Source organism: Gobio gobio (assembly GCF_949357685.1).
Source record: "Gobio gobio genome assembly, chromosome: 9".
NCBI lineage: Eukaryota > Metazoa > Chordata > Actinopteri > Cypriniformes > Gobionidae > Gobio > Gobio gobio.
Window position 1 is genome coordinate 30022119 of NC_137115.1, and position 14865 is coordinate 30036983.

At 41.7% G+C, this 14865-nt stretch overlaps 1 protein-coding gene across 1 annotated transcript; it reads right to left on the reverse strand.

The window, feature by feature from the left end:
• Positions 1–27: 27 nt before the first annotated feature.
• Positions 28–14622, reverse strand: rsf1a (remodeling and spacing factor 1a). Its single transcript, XM_079825351.1, has 16 exons — positions 14304–14622; positions 13323–13414; positions 13144–13236; positions 12701–12906; positions 11522–11643; positions 9746–11292; positions 9431–9661; positions 7002–7106; positions 6818–6897; positions 6631–6685; positions 6305–6408; positions 4840–4907; positions 4575–4761; positions 3614–3849; positions 3155–3340; positions 28–1846 (listed from the first exon to the last, which is right to left on the reverse strand). Exons 1-16 carry the CDS (start codon positions 14455–14457, stop codon positions 1404–1406), a joined length of 3909 nt encoding a protein of 1302 aa, XP_079681477.1. The 5' UTR covers positions 14458–14622; the 3' UTR covers positions 28–1403.
• Between the last annotated feature and the right edge of the window lie 243 nt (positions 14623–14865).

Genomic DNA, 14865 nt, shown 5'->3' on the forward strand with positions numbered 1-14865 from the left:
GTTAAAAAACACAAATTTAGAGCCAGGGACATTAACAGCAACATTAAGTTTATTTTTGTTTTGTGAATTTTTTTTTTTTTTTTTGAAATATGTAGACGTACATCTGGAAAGTAAGAGTAAAATAAACTGAGAAGGAAAACACGAATTCCAGTAGTACAAGGCTCAAAAACACATTCTTTAACTGAAAGCAAAGACCATAATTATTCTAGTGCCTGTGGGTTTATTTTTTTTTAATAATGGATTTGTTTTGTAATGGGATGGATTTGTGTTGGAATGACTTCCATAGTGTTCTAATTCAAACAACCTTCCAGCATAAAAGACACCCGCTTGGAGTAAAATATTTCTATTAAAAAAAACCAACTCTATGGAAAGAGCGATCCAGACCGCCGTGTCGAGCAGATCAGTTTAACAATGCAGTACCAAACGGCACCATCACAGGCGCTTGATCGACAAGTGCATTCAGCCGACACATGAAGCTCAGACAGGGACTTGAATGTGACTGAATGTCTCAGTAAACGTCCTAAAATTTCAGCAACAGCTTTCAAAGTGCAGAAATGTCATCATTTGAAAAATAATTAAATAATATTGTTTTTAACATTACATACAATGTTATTTTAATAAAGAGAGTATATTAGTCTTTTAAATTAAAAATATTTGCATCTAAATGACAGACCTTTAATATTAAGATCAGCATCCAATGTTTCGTCCTTTTTTGCTGGTCTACTACTAGTTTAAGTTAAGGCTTAATCACCCAAAAGTGAAAAATTCTGCCATCATTCTCACCCGGAGGTTCGCGCTACTCCTCAGTCTCCACACAACGAAAGGGAAAATCTCCTTGTGTGCCACAGAAAGTCACGTGGGTTTGCAATGACATGAGGGCGAGTATATGATGTCAGGATTATTGTTTTCGGGTGAACTATTCCTTTAAGCCTTTAATTGGATGAATGCATTTAGGCAAGGTTCGGCATCAAACGTTAATGTACAACGTTTCATGTACAACAAAGAAGAAAACATTAATACAGATAACGTAAACCTCTAAAACTCAAGTCTAAAATGCACGGAACACATCAACTTCAAATGCACGCCGTCCAGTGTCTCTGGAGGACGTCAGAAGCCGCTTTATACAAACAAAACTGTACTGGCCGCTAATGACAAAGTGCTTTACTCTGAGGAATGGTTACTGTGGTATTAAGGAGACCCTGTTCTAACCCGGGAAGGATGATGCATGCGGCTGTACGGAGTGGATTCAAACATCTGAACGGACACTACGGCATTCCTCTGGATGCTTCAGTTTTGGTCCACTACACCCAAAAACTACGGTGGCTGATGAGGGACATTCCCGTGACAGGTGGCTCTTAGTCGAAGGCGATGAGAAAATAAATGCATTTTACCTACGGAGCACATCATGACAACTGTTCACTGTCGAAAACAAAGTTAACAAGGTCCGTGACTCCAGTGAACTCTTCCTCGTCCTCATCGTCATCGTCATCCTGAGCTGCGGTCCTCAGCGGGACCAAGCCGTTGTACCGGCCGGGACCTCTGGGCCCCGCAGTTTTTCTGGCCGTGTGCTTCCACCTGACGTTTCCGTGTGTGTTCTCCTCTTCCTCCTCCTCGTCTTCGTCTGTTTCAATGCGGTTCGACCTTTTGCGGAGGGGCTGTTCGTCATCCTCAGAGTCCTCCGTTTCTCCTCTGTCCTCCTCTTCGTCTTCACTGGAGCTTTTCTGCTGTGTCCGTTTTATTAGTTTGTGCCTGGGTTTGGAGTCTTCCCTAGCCGACTCGCACTTCCGTCCTCTTTCTGATCTCTTAAGGGATTCCTTTGGCTCAAAGTCTTTAGAACGAGTGGACTCTAGAAATATAGGATGAGACACAAACAAGTTACATTTCTAGTTGCAAAACAGCATAGCTAGCAGTAAGCTATATCTGATTTATATTTAGTGTGATGATGTGACAAAAGTGTGCGATTCACAGATGTAAAAATCGCAAACGGAGGGTCCTTAGAGATGCATTGTTTCATTTCCATTTTGTCTTGTGCAAAAAAAACAAAAAAAAAAGCTGAAAATTTGCACCATGTATAAACCACTATGGGAAACAAAAATTAAAAGACACCAGTGCTTATACAGAAAAATCAAGACCAACAAAATCTAAGTAAATATATATTTAAAATTAGGCTACCCTCTGGTGGTCTTCAATCATTTTAGACCAAAAATTTGAATGTTTTGATTTGTTTTACTTCGAAAAACTATATAGGAAGTGAATGGGAAATATGAATATACAGAGCAAGTATTAGCAACTAGGGAATACACAGCCCTATATATTTAATTTGATTTAGAAATAAATGGTGCATCATTTAGAGGTGAATATTCTCCAATACTATGAAATCCCCTCAAAATACTAAATATTAAAGAATAAATATTATTGAAACTAAATGTAGTACATTCATGTTACACTTATTGACCTGGATCTGTTTTGACCACAAAGGATCACACTGATGTTGGACGAGAAGGCCTGGCTCGCAGTCTCCGCTCTAATTCATCCCAAAGGTGTTCTATCGGGTTGAGGTCAGGACTCTGTGCAGGCTGGTCAAGTTCCTCCACACCAAACTCGCTCATCCATGTCTTTATGGACCTTGCTTTGTTTACTGGTGCACAGTCATGTTGGAACAGGAAGGGGCCATCCCCAAACTGTTCCCACAAAGTGAAATTGTCCAAAATGTCTCCTTTCACTGGAAATAAGGGGCCAAGCCCAACCCCTGAAAAACTAATCTGAAGTCCATACGAAGTTTGGCTCTGACTCTGAAGAAAGTTAGCGATTTCTGTGCACTGTGCACCTCAGCATGCGCTGACCCGCTCTGTGATTTTACATGGCCTAACACTTCGTGGCTGAGTTTCTGTTGTTCCCAATTGCTACCACTTTGTTATAATACCACTAACAGTTGACTGTGGAATATTTAGTAGAGGAAATTTCACGAATTTACTTATTGCACAAGTAGCAACCAATCACTAATGTTTGTAGAAGCGTCTGCATGCCTAGGTGCTTGATTTTAAAGACATGTGGCCATGGAAGTGACAATTATTTGGAGGGGTGTCCCAATACTTTTGGCAATATAGTGTTATTAGGCATATATTGGCATATGTGAAAATAGTGTGGTGCTCACCTTCACTGTTGGAGCTGGACAGTCGTCGACGGTGAGGAAGAGAGGGGGTTTTCTGATCGGGTGCCTTCCGTGATCCCTCAGACTCTGACGTCTCATAGTAGTTGACCTGAGAGTTCTGACTCCGTCGCGGACGCCTTCTATTGACGTCCACGTCACTGTCGCTGAAGTCGTTAGAGCCTTCTGTTTCTGCCAAATGAAGACATAAGGAAAAACTGTAAGTAAAATACATAATTCAACAGAACTGTCTAGCAAAACCTAGTGAACTACCTGCCTAGACAGCCTAATGGATATATAAGATAATTTACTCAGAGTTGCTGGTTGTGAAGACCATTTCAAAATTAGGGTTAATTTAAGTTAATTAAGGATTCTGCCTTAGAAGGTACAGTAGCTGTACATGTGGAGCTTTGAAACAGCTTTGAAATGGAGTAAATATGTTATACTTTTAATACTCATACAGACCCATTTCCTCTTCCTCCTCCTCTTCCTCAGAGTCTAACAGGTCCTCCTCTGAGGAGCCCCTTCGTTGAGCGGGAGGTCTGCGTTTGCTCCGCCTGCTTCTCTGGGTGAGTGCGGTTCTTCCTGTTCTTCTGGAGACTGGTTGATTCTCAGCACCACTGTCACCACTGCACCATTCACTCCCCGCTTCACCATCAGACGCACCATCTCCCGAAACCACAAAATCCTCCTCCTCCAGGCTAGCAATACAAAAACATATATATTAATGCTGTCCTAATATTATGTGGAAATCTATATAGCATGAAAATCTATACAAATGCTGATCTTTTGAATTTCTGAAGAAGAAAAAAAATGCATCCCGGTTTCCACAAAAAAATTAAGCAGCACTTGAGCAATTGATAATGATAAGAAATGTTTCTTAAGCAGCAAATCAGCATATTAGAATGATTTCTGAAGGATCATGTGACACTGACGACTGGAGTAATGATGATGCTGAAAATTCACAGGAATATTACAAAATAATAATTTTTTTAAACTGTATTAATATTTCACAATATTACTGTTTTACTGTATTTTTGATCAAATAAATGCAGCCTTGCTGAGCACACCATCCAACCACCCCCAAACTATTTTTCTCTATGCTACCAATTTTTAGGACAAATACGTTTTTTCCCCCATAATATTAAGCACACAATTTTTGGGGGAAATGTGCTTAATTATCATGCAGGGAAAAAACATAATGGTCCTAAAAATAGGAAAATATAAATGTCTTACTACTTTTGTTTTTAGGGTAAAATATGACCAGGACAAGTTCTTGACAGTTTTTGTAAGATTCACCCATAGATCATTGTTTATTTCGGAACTGGATTCCATTATATTTAGAAGAACTGGTATAAAATCCACCTGATTTGAACCCCAAATTTAATTCCCCAGTATTCTAAATATTCTTCTATTTTACACACACCTGTCACTAAGCTGAAACTCGTCCTCGCTCTCCTCCTCGTCCACCGTACTGTCACTGTCCAGGTCATTGAGTCGCCGGCGCTTCTTCTTACGCGGTGCGAGAGGTTTCACAAGCCGCCGACTCTCTCGGCTCACTGTGTTCCGCTGCTGACTCGGGACAGTCGCCACAGGTTTAGCGCGACCAGTATCTGCAGGACACACCAGCAGTGAATTCATATGCAGACACACATATTATAAAGCATGACACAATAATTCATATGACTAACCTCCGCCTTCTGAATCTTGAAGGTCTTCCTCTATTGCTTCATCAATTGCTTCATCAAAATCATCAAATCTGGTGGTTAGTAATAAGAAAATCAAGAATTAGTCAGACTTGTATCTTCTCTATTTCTACAAGAAATATGGTAACACTTTACAACAATGTCCCGTTAGTTAATGCATCAACTAACATTAATTAACAATAAGCAACCATTTTTGTTACAGATTTCTTAATCTTTGTTAAAGTTAGTTCATAAAAATACAACTATTCATTGTTCAAGTTAGTTCAGGTCCATTAAATAATATTAACAGATACAAATTTTGATTTTAATAATGTATTAGTAAATGTTAAAATTAACATTAGAGGGGTCCTATTATACTTTTTTTACATGTTCAACCTTCTTTAGTCTGTAATGTTGCTGTTTGAGCTGAAAGGTGTGCAAAGTTACAAAGCACAAAGTCACTCAGGAGTTATTCTCTATATCAGTTTCTCAACTCCCTGAAACGCAAACGCCTCGATTGTAGTCTTCCAGGAAACGTACATGTCACAATATTCCTCATTTAAATAATTCCCACTCAACGCATACAAAAAATAAAGAGTGCAAGGCCTTGTGTTGAGGTTGTGTTGAGTTAGTAACGTGTTGAAACTCGCAGTTGGCAAGGGGCATGACATTTCCCAAACACGCTCGAAGCGGTTGACCAATTACACACTGGTCCAGCTGACCAATCAGAGCACATTGCACTTTTCATCACACTTTTCTGAAGGAGGGGCTTCAAGAGACCTGAACTAAACAGCGTTACTAAAGTCCCTTTAAGTCATTTCACTCGGCGGCCATCTTTGAAACGCCTCTCGGGCATTCAAGTGCAGCTCCGATCTCTTTGAATGGGGAAACATCAAATTCTCCAAAACTGTTCGCCAAGCTTACCATTAAATTTAATATTTGAACAACTGTCTCATAGATTTGGTTTCTAAACGCTCGAATTACGACAAAAAAGACTGCACTTTTCAGCCTCTACAAAGCTAATGCGCAATCCTAAATGCGCGTCTCAGAACACTGACCGTTTCTATAGCAACCAGAGCTTCTAACGGCAGTTGCAGTGACGTGAGGACATCACTAATCAACGATTGGCTCTTTATTTAGAAGGCGGGGCTTATTAGCCATATTGGGAGTTGCACTTTCTCCCATTCATTAATAATCGGAGTGCATCGTCTTCCTATATATATATAAAGTCTTTGGCGTTACTGACGGACTGGGGAGAGGTGCTGCAACAGTGTCAAATATTTGAAAAATAATGTACTTTTTGAACAATAGACCCCAAAAACAAAATCAAGACTTTGAAAAACAACATAGGACATAATAGGTCCCCTTCAACTAAGATTGAAAGCTTCAGAATGATTATTTCTAATGCAGTTCACTAATGTTAACAACTGCAACCTTATTGTAAAAGTGCTTTTGTTGATATATTGATTACCTATAACTGATGGATTTCTTCATCCTAGTCGATCGCCTCCCCAGATTCTTACTTTTCTTGGCATCTTTTTTCTTCTCTGTCATGGCATCTTCTTCATCACCGTCCTGGCGTGACGAAGAAGTGCAAATTTAAAACGAAATAAAGCTGGTTAAGGCATTTTAAATCTCATTTTATTCATTTGTATAATTCATTTAGATATAGAGTAGCATAATTAACTATGGTATAGCATATGGTACAATACAGTATGATACAGTATAACGCTGCACATTATGTTATAGGAAAGTACAGTATGGCACTATAATATAATATAATGGCTGCATACTCACTGGATTGGGTATAATGTTCTCCACGCTGATGCCCACATACACTAACCGCTCGCGTCTGAAAGAGAGAAAACAAGAAACCAATCTCAGAATCACATGAGGCTATTCATCATCTATGATGATTCATGGGAATGATGATGAGATGGTGAGACCGTTTATAAAGTGTGTCTGTGTGTGTGTGGATCTACACCTTCGTTCAGCTCTCTCTTTCTTCTTCAATGCAGTGTCCAGATTCTGAAGCTGTTCTTCCAGCCTCTCACAGAGAAGCTTCTGTAAATGACAAGAATATATATCATTAATACAGCTCACATACACACACACACACACACACACACACACACACACACAAGGCATTAAGGGATTTAAGCCCTTACATGCTGGCAGGGAGGGCAGAACCATTCTCCATCAGGAATGATCATTAGAGGAGGTCTCAGACAGGCCGTGTGATATCCACTGTCACACATGTCACAAAGAAGGATCTGGGACAAAAATACACAAGAGAGAAAACAGATGAAATGATGTTCTATTAAATAGTGTTTGCGGTAACACTTTATTTTGATGGTCCCTTTTGAACATTCTGTTGACTATAAGTAACTTTGCAACTACATGTAAACTAACTCTCATTAGAGTATTAGTAGACTGTCTGCTAACTCTTTATTGTGATGGTTTTAGTTAATAATAACAACACTGGGTGACTTGCATTGAAGAGAAACACCCAATCTCTTATTTGGATTAGTAAGTGTGGTGAGGTCGAGGAGCGAGAGACGTGGGAGGAGCGAGCGAGACCGGTGCGTGATTGAGAATGAGCGTCACCTGGTCTCGAGTCCTCTCATGAGGGAGCCCGGAGGCATATAAGGACGAGCGACACTAGTGAAGGACGAGAGAGGACCAGGCCTGGACTTTACATTGTTTTGTTTATGTGTGTGCGCGGCAGTCGCCCGTGAGGGGCTGCCGCTTTAATTTTGTGTTTATAATTTGATTAAAGTCCCTGTAAAGGCAATTCTGAGATTTGTTTCTAAACACATTATAAATGTTAGAAATGTATTACTGAAACACATTACAAAGACTGTGAACTATGAAGTACTGAATTCAGAAGTTAGACCGTTAAACAGTTTTTCAACGTTGCTGTGTTCAGGATTTTCTGGGCGGGGCTAAAACGGTGGCTCGATGACGCACTGGAGCCACCGAGCCTGGCTCCTCCCCTAACACGATCATAACTAGAGCACATTCGCTTCAGTTCGATCGCGAGTTACTGTTAGTACTGTTAGTTACTATAGTCAACAACTTACATAACAGCTTACAAAACAAAAACGATGAAGAGGTGGATTAATTTTGTGAACAGCAACCTTGATGGAGAGCTGAGGATCATCACCGACACCTACCTCTGCAGTGACTTTACACCGGATCGATTTACAAACTTTCACCGGAGACAACTGGGATTCACTGATAATCCGCTGCAGAACCGACTATCCCCCGCCCAGGCCCTCATCCTCCCGTCCCGCCGACATTTGGTGCGTCGTGATTATAGACGCTCGTGATCAGTACGTGAGTGTTGTCTTGTGTGCTACTGCCGCTTTCCCGCGAGTGGGCGTGGTTTCGGCGCCGACAGCGGACACACCCCCAGCGTTTGAGAGCAGAGAATGCTGCTCATTTTTTCAGGTTTTTGATAAGCTATTTTATGTACTTCCCGGATTTTTTTATGATTCAAATTTGGCTGGGTGGTTAATAACACATTTATCTGTGGTGTAAGGAACTCAGAACACATGTTTAGTTTTGACTTTACAGGGACTTTAAAGTCTTTTAAATGTTCGCCGGTTCCCGCCTCCTTCTTCCCATAACAACAAACTGTATTACATTGGTGCCGAAACCCGGGAGGAAGGAGAGACATGCTGTCGGAGAGCCCTCGCTGCTGAGGGGGATTGCGGTGCTTCCGAGTTTGGGCAGCGCGGAAGAGAGAAGAGCGCGAGTGGCTGCCCGAGGTGGTGGTGCTGGAGCAAGTGAAGACCGGTGGGACGGAGAGCTCGCTGCTTTGCCCCTGGGTCGAGGTGGGATGGCTGCAGTCCTAGTGGGAGCGGAGGACTTGTCAGCGTTCGCCGTGGGCCCGGGACTCGCTGCCGGCTGCCCTCAACAGGAGGAGCCACCGCCAGCCACCAGGGGGCAGAGGAGCATTGAGCCTTACACAGAGTATCCAGTACTATCGCATGGCACTGCGAGGAAGAGCCTCTCGGAGGCTGAGGACCGAGCGGCAGTGTGTCAGGGAACTGGAGTTTTTTTTTTTTCACTCTCCACTCTTTCGTCCTGTCGCTGTCTGTCTCCGTGGAGATGTGCCTCGGGGGGGAGTAGGCGTCGTTTTGGGTGTACCCCCCGGCCTGCGAAGGGCGATAGGGGTATGTGGCGAGGTTGACGAGCGAGAGACATGGGAGGACCAGAGAGGACCAGGCCAGGACTTTACGTTGTTTTGTTTATGTTTTGTTATGTGTGTGCGCGGCAGTCGTCCGTGAGGGGCTGCCGCTTTTATTTTGTGTTTATTATTTGAATAAAGTCTTTTAAATGTTCACCGGTTCCCGCCTCCTTCTTCCCATAACAACAAACTGTATTACAGTAAGTAATCAAAGTAACCAGTAACTGCATAGAAACACTCTAGAACTCTATAGTTTTACACAAGAAACACCACTCATATTGTTGTCATTTGATACTGTGGTTGTACACTGTACATTGAGTAAAATTTTCCTATTGGGACATTAAAGTGTAATCTATTTTCAATTTAAAAAGTAGTAGTTTGAATTGATAAAAGATAACTCACTAGTTCTGGGTGGTTGGCGAGCCCACAGTGTTTACAAGCATCTTCAGGTTGAATCTCATTGGATTGGTCCGATTCAGTCTCACTCTTGTGGTCTTTTCTCTCTGATTTGGTGTCTTCATTGTTCGCGGCTTTGTCGTCTGCCATTTCTTCCTCCTGGTCCGGACCTCCTTTGGATTTGCAATTTTTCACACGAATTTTCGTCCAACGAGTACGCCTGTGTCTCCGTTTAGCCTAAATGAGTAAAAAAAATCATTTACATAAATAAAAGCTTTCTGTGCAATTCGTTGGACTGGATATGAAATGCTTTTGGTCTACCTTCAAAGACTTAGGCTGTCCTTCCATGTCCACTTTTTTGTGCATCTCATTCTGCACATTCACCTCTTCGTCTACTATGCATTCCTCTTCGTCCTGTGTTACTGAGGAGGCCTTAAGTTTCCCATCTTTTTTCTTATCCCGACTATCTACCACTTTGGGGCTGGGCTTGCAGATTCTGGCAGATCTCCGTAAGGATCTCCGATTGCTGGTTTCCAACTCCTCGATGTCCTTGTGCTGGAGTTCAGGCGTTCGTCTATGAAGTGGGATCTTAATTTTCAGGCGAATCCCTTCCTTCTGAAGCTCTGATGATACCTCTTCGTTATCATTGCGTCCAATTTTTTCACCGTCTCCCGCATCCTTCAACAAAACCTCACCAATGACAATGCCGTCTTGTTTTGCTTGGAGCTTGGATTTGGCCTTTTGTGACCTTCTCTTTCTTGGGCTTTTCAGACTTTTGTCTTTGCTGTCATCCTCAACCATAACATCAGTTTTTTCTCTGGTTGACAAAGCTGTCGTCTTGCTGCTTTTGAGGTCGACAACATTTTCTTCATTGTCGTTTTTATCAACCATTTCCTCAACTGAAGTGGTTTGCATCTCTTCAATCATTGGAGACTCCTCAACTAGGCTTGATGCTTTTGCTGCCACATCTGGACTCTTATTGCAAACATCTTTTGACACCAGATCCTCAGGGATACTGCATGGATGAGGACCATTGTCTGCTTTAACCATGGATTTCCCAACAAGTACAGACTGTCTTACGCTATCTGTGCCTCCAACTTCAGTCTTCAAGACATTCTCATGATGACCATTTGAAGAATTATCGTTTTCATTCAAAGGCCTCTTTCTTTCAATGGGACCTTTGATAACTCCAACACCAACGTATTGTTCTCGTGTTGCCGTTTGGTGAAGATCGACAGGTGAATGCTTACCAATTAGCTTTTGTGGGACAGCGATGATGGCCGTTGGTTCTTTCTCCCCATCAGTTGGGTATTCTCTTTTGATTTGCTGCTCCTTCAATGGCAAGACGGCAGGATTGCGAACGATTATACCTCCTGTGCTGATGCTGCCGTTGCTGTTAAGGTTGTTGTTGTTGTGATTGACATTGCTGTAGTGATTGCTGACATCATATCCTCCACTCCTTTTCAACTCCCTCTTTTTCAGCGGTATCTTAGCCTGTTGGTCGCTCTTTATAGTTCTAGTCACATTCTCAAATATCATCTCTTTCTTGTCATCATGCATCTCTGATTTCTTCGCCGGTTCGTGTTTAATGGAAGCAGGGGGCATGACGACGGAAATGGCATTCCATGGTTTGGGACAATCTTTCGGTTCTTCTTTGACAAGAGTTTTGATCGTACTAACTCTGTTGTCGATGACCAGTTTAGGCTTGGAAATTTCAGCAAGTTTCTCCTCTTGCTCTGGTTTAACAGGATCGATTGGTGTTTCTTTTTTAATGTCTTTAGGCGTTAATTCGCTTTCATTGGAATTGAAGGTGGAATTGGTAAAGTCCCCTTGGCCAGATACATGGTTTTTCAAGTCCTCAGCCTCACCTTGAATACAAAACAATACAGACTACATGAGAAACAGTTTAGATCTGACATCAAGCTGAATTAGTGGGAGCAGGAGTATGGCTGTAACCACACATTCAGAATTAAGAATCAGCCATTGAAACCCCACAGTAGCTGACCACTATAGTCTGGATATTGAGGGAGACATGTTCATCTCAATGTTTGTGGTGCTTACAGCCCTAAATGGGAATGATTTTCCAACGAGTTTTACCTTTAACACCTTCTGCCTCCATATTTGGACTGGTGGGACAGCCTTGCGTCTCTTGGTCAGTCACGGCTGGCTCAATCTTGGCTTTAAGCTGTTCTAGTGTGTCTGCAAGATCATTCCTATTCCTGTTTCAAATAAAAATGCATTATTCCTTGAAAATTCTGAGGGAACACAATGTTAAAATGTACACTTTGAATGTGCTGCAAGTCAGGGTTTTTCAAACCTGTCCTGGAGGACCCCCAGCACTGCACATTTTGTAAATCTCCCTTATTTGACACACCCACTTCAGGTCTTGCGCTCTCTACTAATGAGCTGATGACTTGAATCAGGTGTGTTAGATGAGGATGACGTAGTCCCTGTCCCAAATGACACCCTAAACACTCGTCTTCTTACGAGTCTGCACTTTCATGACGTAACACTGCTTTGACTGACGGGTAGAAGTCTTCTGCGGAGCTTGCATCAGTGCGGGCTTGGCAAAAGTGCGCATCAAGGGCGCATATAGATCGCAAAGGGGGCGCTCGCAAACACTCTTCTGAACCCTAAAATGGACATGCGTACACAGCAGCCATTGTAAGTCACCGAAAGTGCATATGAAGTGTGCCATTTGGGACAGGGCCATAGGGTGAATATACATGTCTTAATCAGTTCCCTAGCTCCCGAGCCAGTGAATTAGTATATCGTGTACACAAATTCAGGCACTGGTAAGGGCGGTAAAGGACACTGACTCACTACACATTGGGACACTGATGACTCTATTTCCGGCGATGTATGTTTATCCTGAAATATAAACATACATTTTTAAAAACATATATCGCGTGTTGTTATCAGTCGTTATGTGTAGTGAGTTGGCTCCCTTCCGTTAAGGGAACATAGTGAGCATCAATGCACCCTGGGTTTTGCGGTGCATTGTGGGACTTTTTAGGGAGCGAACGTTTCAGTGCACTGGAAGGATTCTGCGATTGAGACAGCCCTTAAAATGGCCGACTCCCTAATCAGTGCCCTCACTACTGAACTAGGGAGCTGATTGAGATACCCATAGAAAATGTGCAGTGCTGGGGGTCCTCCATGACCCCTTCTGTAAATGTTTTTTCACTCAAGAATTAATCATAACTTGAAACTTGATGTGCATATCATTTTTTTCATAAACCAAACATTCTGGTCTTCTCCCCACAATTTGCTCACTTTGCAATGCATTTCCATGAGGATCCATCCAAATCATCCTGTTCCTCAGAATAAACACGTATATTCTGATCTTGATCTAACTGGAACCAGTACAGAAGGCCTTCCTTGTCTCTACCGATGGGCTGTAGACGCATCTTGTCTGGGTCTTCCTCGTTGATTAATGTCTTAAACTTGAGATTGTCGTCAAACTGGCACTCACACAAGTACTGTTAATGACATAAAGAATAAAGGTGAATCACATAAAATAACACATACACACATATCCAGGGCAAACTTTACCCCCAAAAAATAATACATTATTTTTCTCATTTATTTATTTTGATTTTGGGGTGAAATATGACCCGGGCATGTTTCATGAGAACTTCATAAAGTGATATCTCCATCAAAACAAGTCAAACTCTATTATTGATGTATAGAAAATAGGTTCCCTGGTAAATACTGACCTTTAAAATGCCAGTCTTACACTCAACCGTCATTTCTAGGTAGCTTTTCCTCTCCATTTCCCATGCCCAGGTGCTGTTAAATTCCTGGCACACCTGCATCAAAATTATTTCAACAAACAGACGGATTTGCATGGATATTTCCATTTTCATTGCATCTGATTTAAAACTAAAACACCTACCTTTACAAGATACTTCTCCCATCTGTCTGGTGTGACTGTTTTGCCGATCTTCCGCAGTAGTTTGACATGGAGCTCAATCAATGGCAGAGGAACTAAATTGTACAAAAAGTGAGATTAATTTTGAGCATTATTTAAATGATTTGATCATTTACACCTTATCATAAAACCTCTTTTTGTGAAATGTATAAAAAAAAATAATAATAGCAATAGCAACTGTTTTCCTGTCCCTTGCCTTTTTCTTTCAATTTGCTCATTTGCCTACTGTATATACCTTATTTTTATTCTTTATAATAAATGGATTAGAAACACAACTCTCTCATTACTATATAATCGAATTTATCCAATGAGCTATCAGCAATCTCAAAGCGAAAACCAATAATTCTGCAGTGACGTTTACAAACGCAATTCTCGTAAATGACAACATTAGTGTCGTCGTGTAGCTCACATTCAGCTAATGTTATGCGAACCCTACGAATACACAATTATTACAGTATTTAAAGTGGACTACGCGTAAACAAATCTGTGCAGCGATTGCAATATTACAGTTATTATGGTTGTAGCATAGGAAGTTTGACAGCGGCCTGCGCATGTGCAGTGTGCGGGTACCGTCCCATCGGTGTTTATAATCTGAACGTAAATGTACATCAGGCCAATTTATCGTTCGATACTGAAGTGTCTCTCTATTTAATGGTCACCAACAGCATGATAACACTCTTAGCAGTGCGTATATTCATTCCGACGGCATTCATACTCGGAGATTAATCTTTAAATGTGATTTTCCACTGGTAAATGGTGGAAAACCCACACACGACTGCTTTAAAAACACTTCGCCACAGTCTATCTAAGGCATCGGGGACATGATTCCCATCCAAACAAAGACTACGAGGATACAACAAGCCAAACTTTAAGTGATCAAACCCCTGATGGGCAAAGATGAGGAGCCTGTCCAAATAAACAAACCCAGCCTCTCCCGCAGCTCACCCGCTGATGTATCTTGTAAGTATCGCTCAAGCTGAGGGAACGTCAGCTCGGGCAGATCCAGAACAGGCCCGTAGCGTTCCAAAAAAGAGCAGACCACCGCGAACCCCTGACTGAGCGCTGGAGGAAGAGCTGCTGTGGTGCCCGGAGCAGCCATCTTTCCTAGAGATGACGAGCTATGCTCTGCTTAGACCCAAAACTGCCCACAATACACCGCGACACCCACCCAGAGCATCATCCAGAGGGGCATCTAGCGTGCGTGCGTGTGTGTGTGTGTGGACCACCACAATGCCACCATCGTCGTCGACATCATCTTCATCACAATAACACATATAAAGTGTTATTGTGATGATGACGCCACACTTTTTTTTCCCACTGACACTTTGCCAATAGAAAGTGTCGTGACTCGTGTTTGTTTATTCATGACCGGAATGAATAGTTATAGAAATTAATATATAATATTTAAATGTAAATTTAAATATATTATAAAAAAAAAAGAAAATCACATTTATTCATTCTGATAATATTGTGCTGTATTAACATGTCACACTTGTTTCTCTATTTT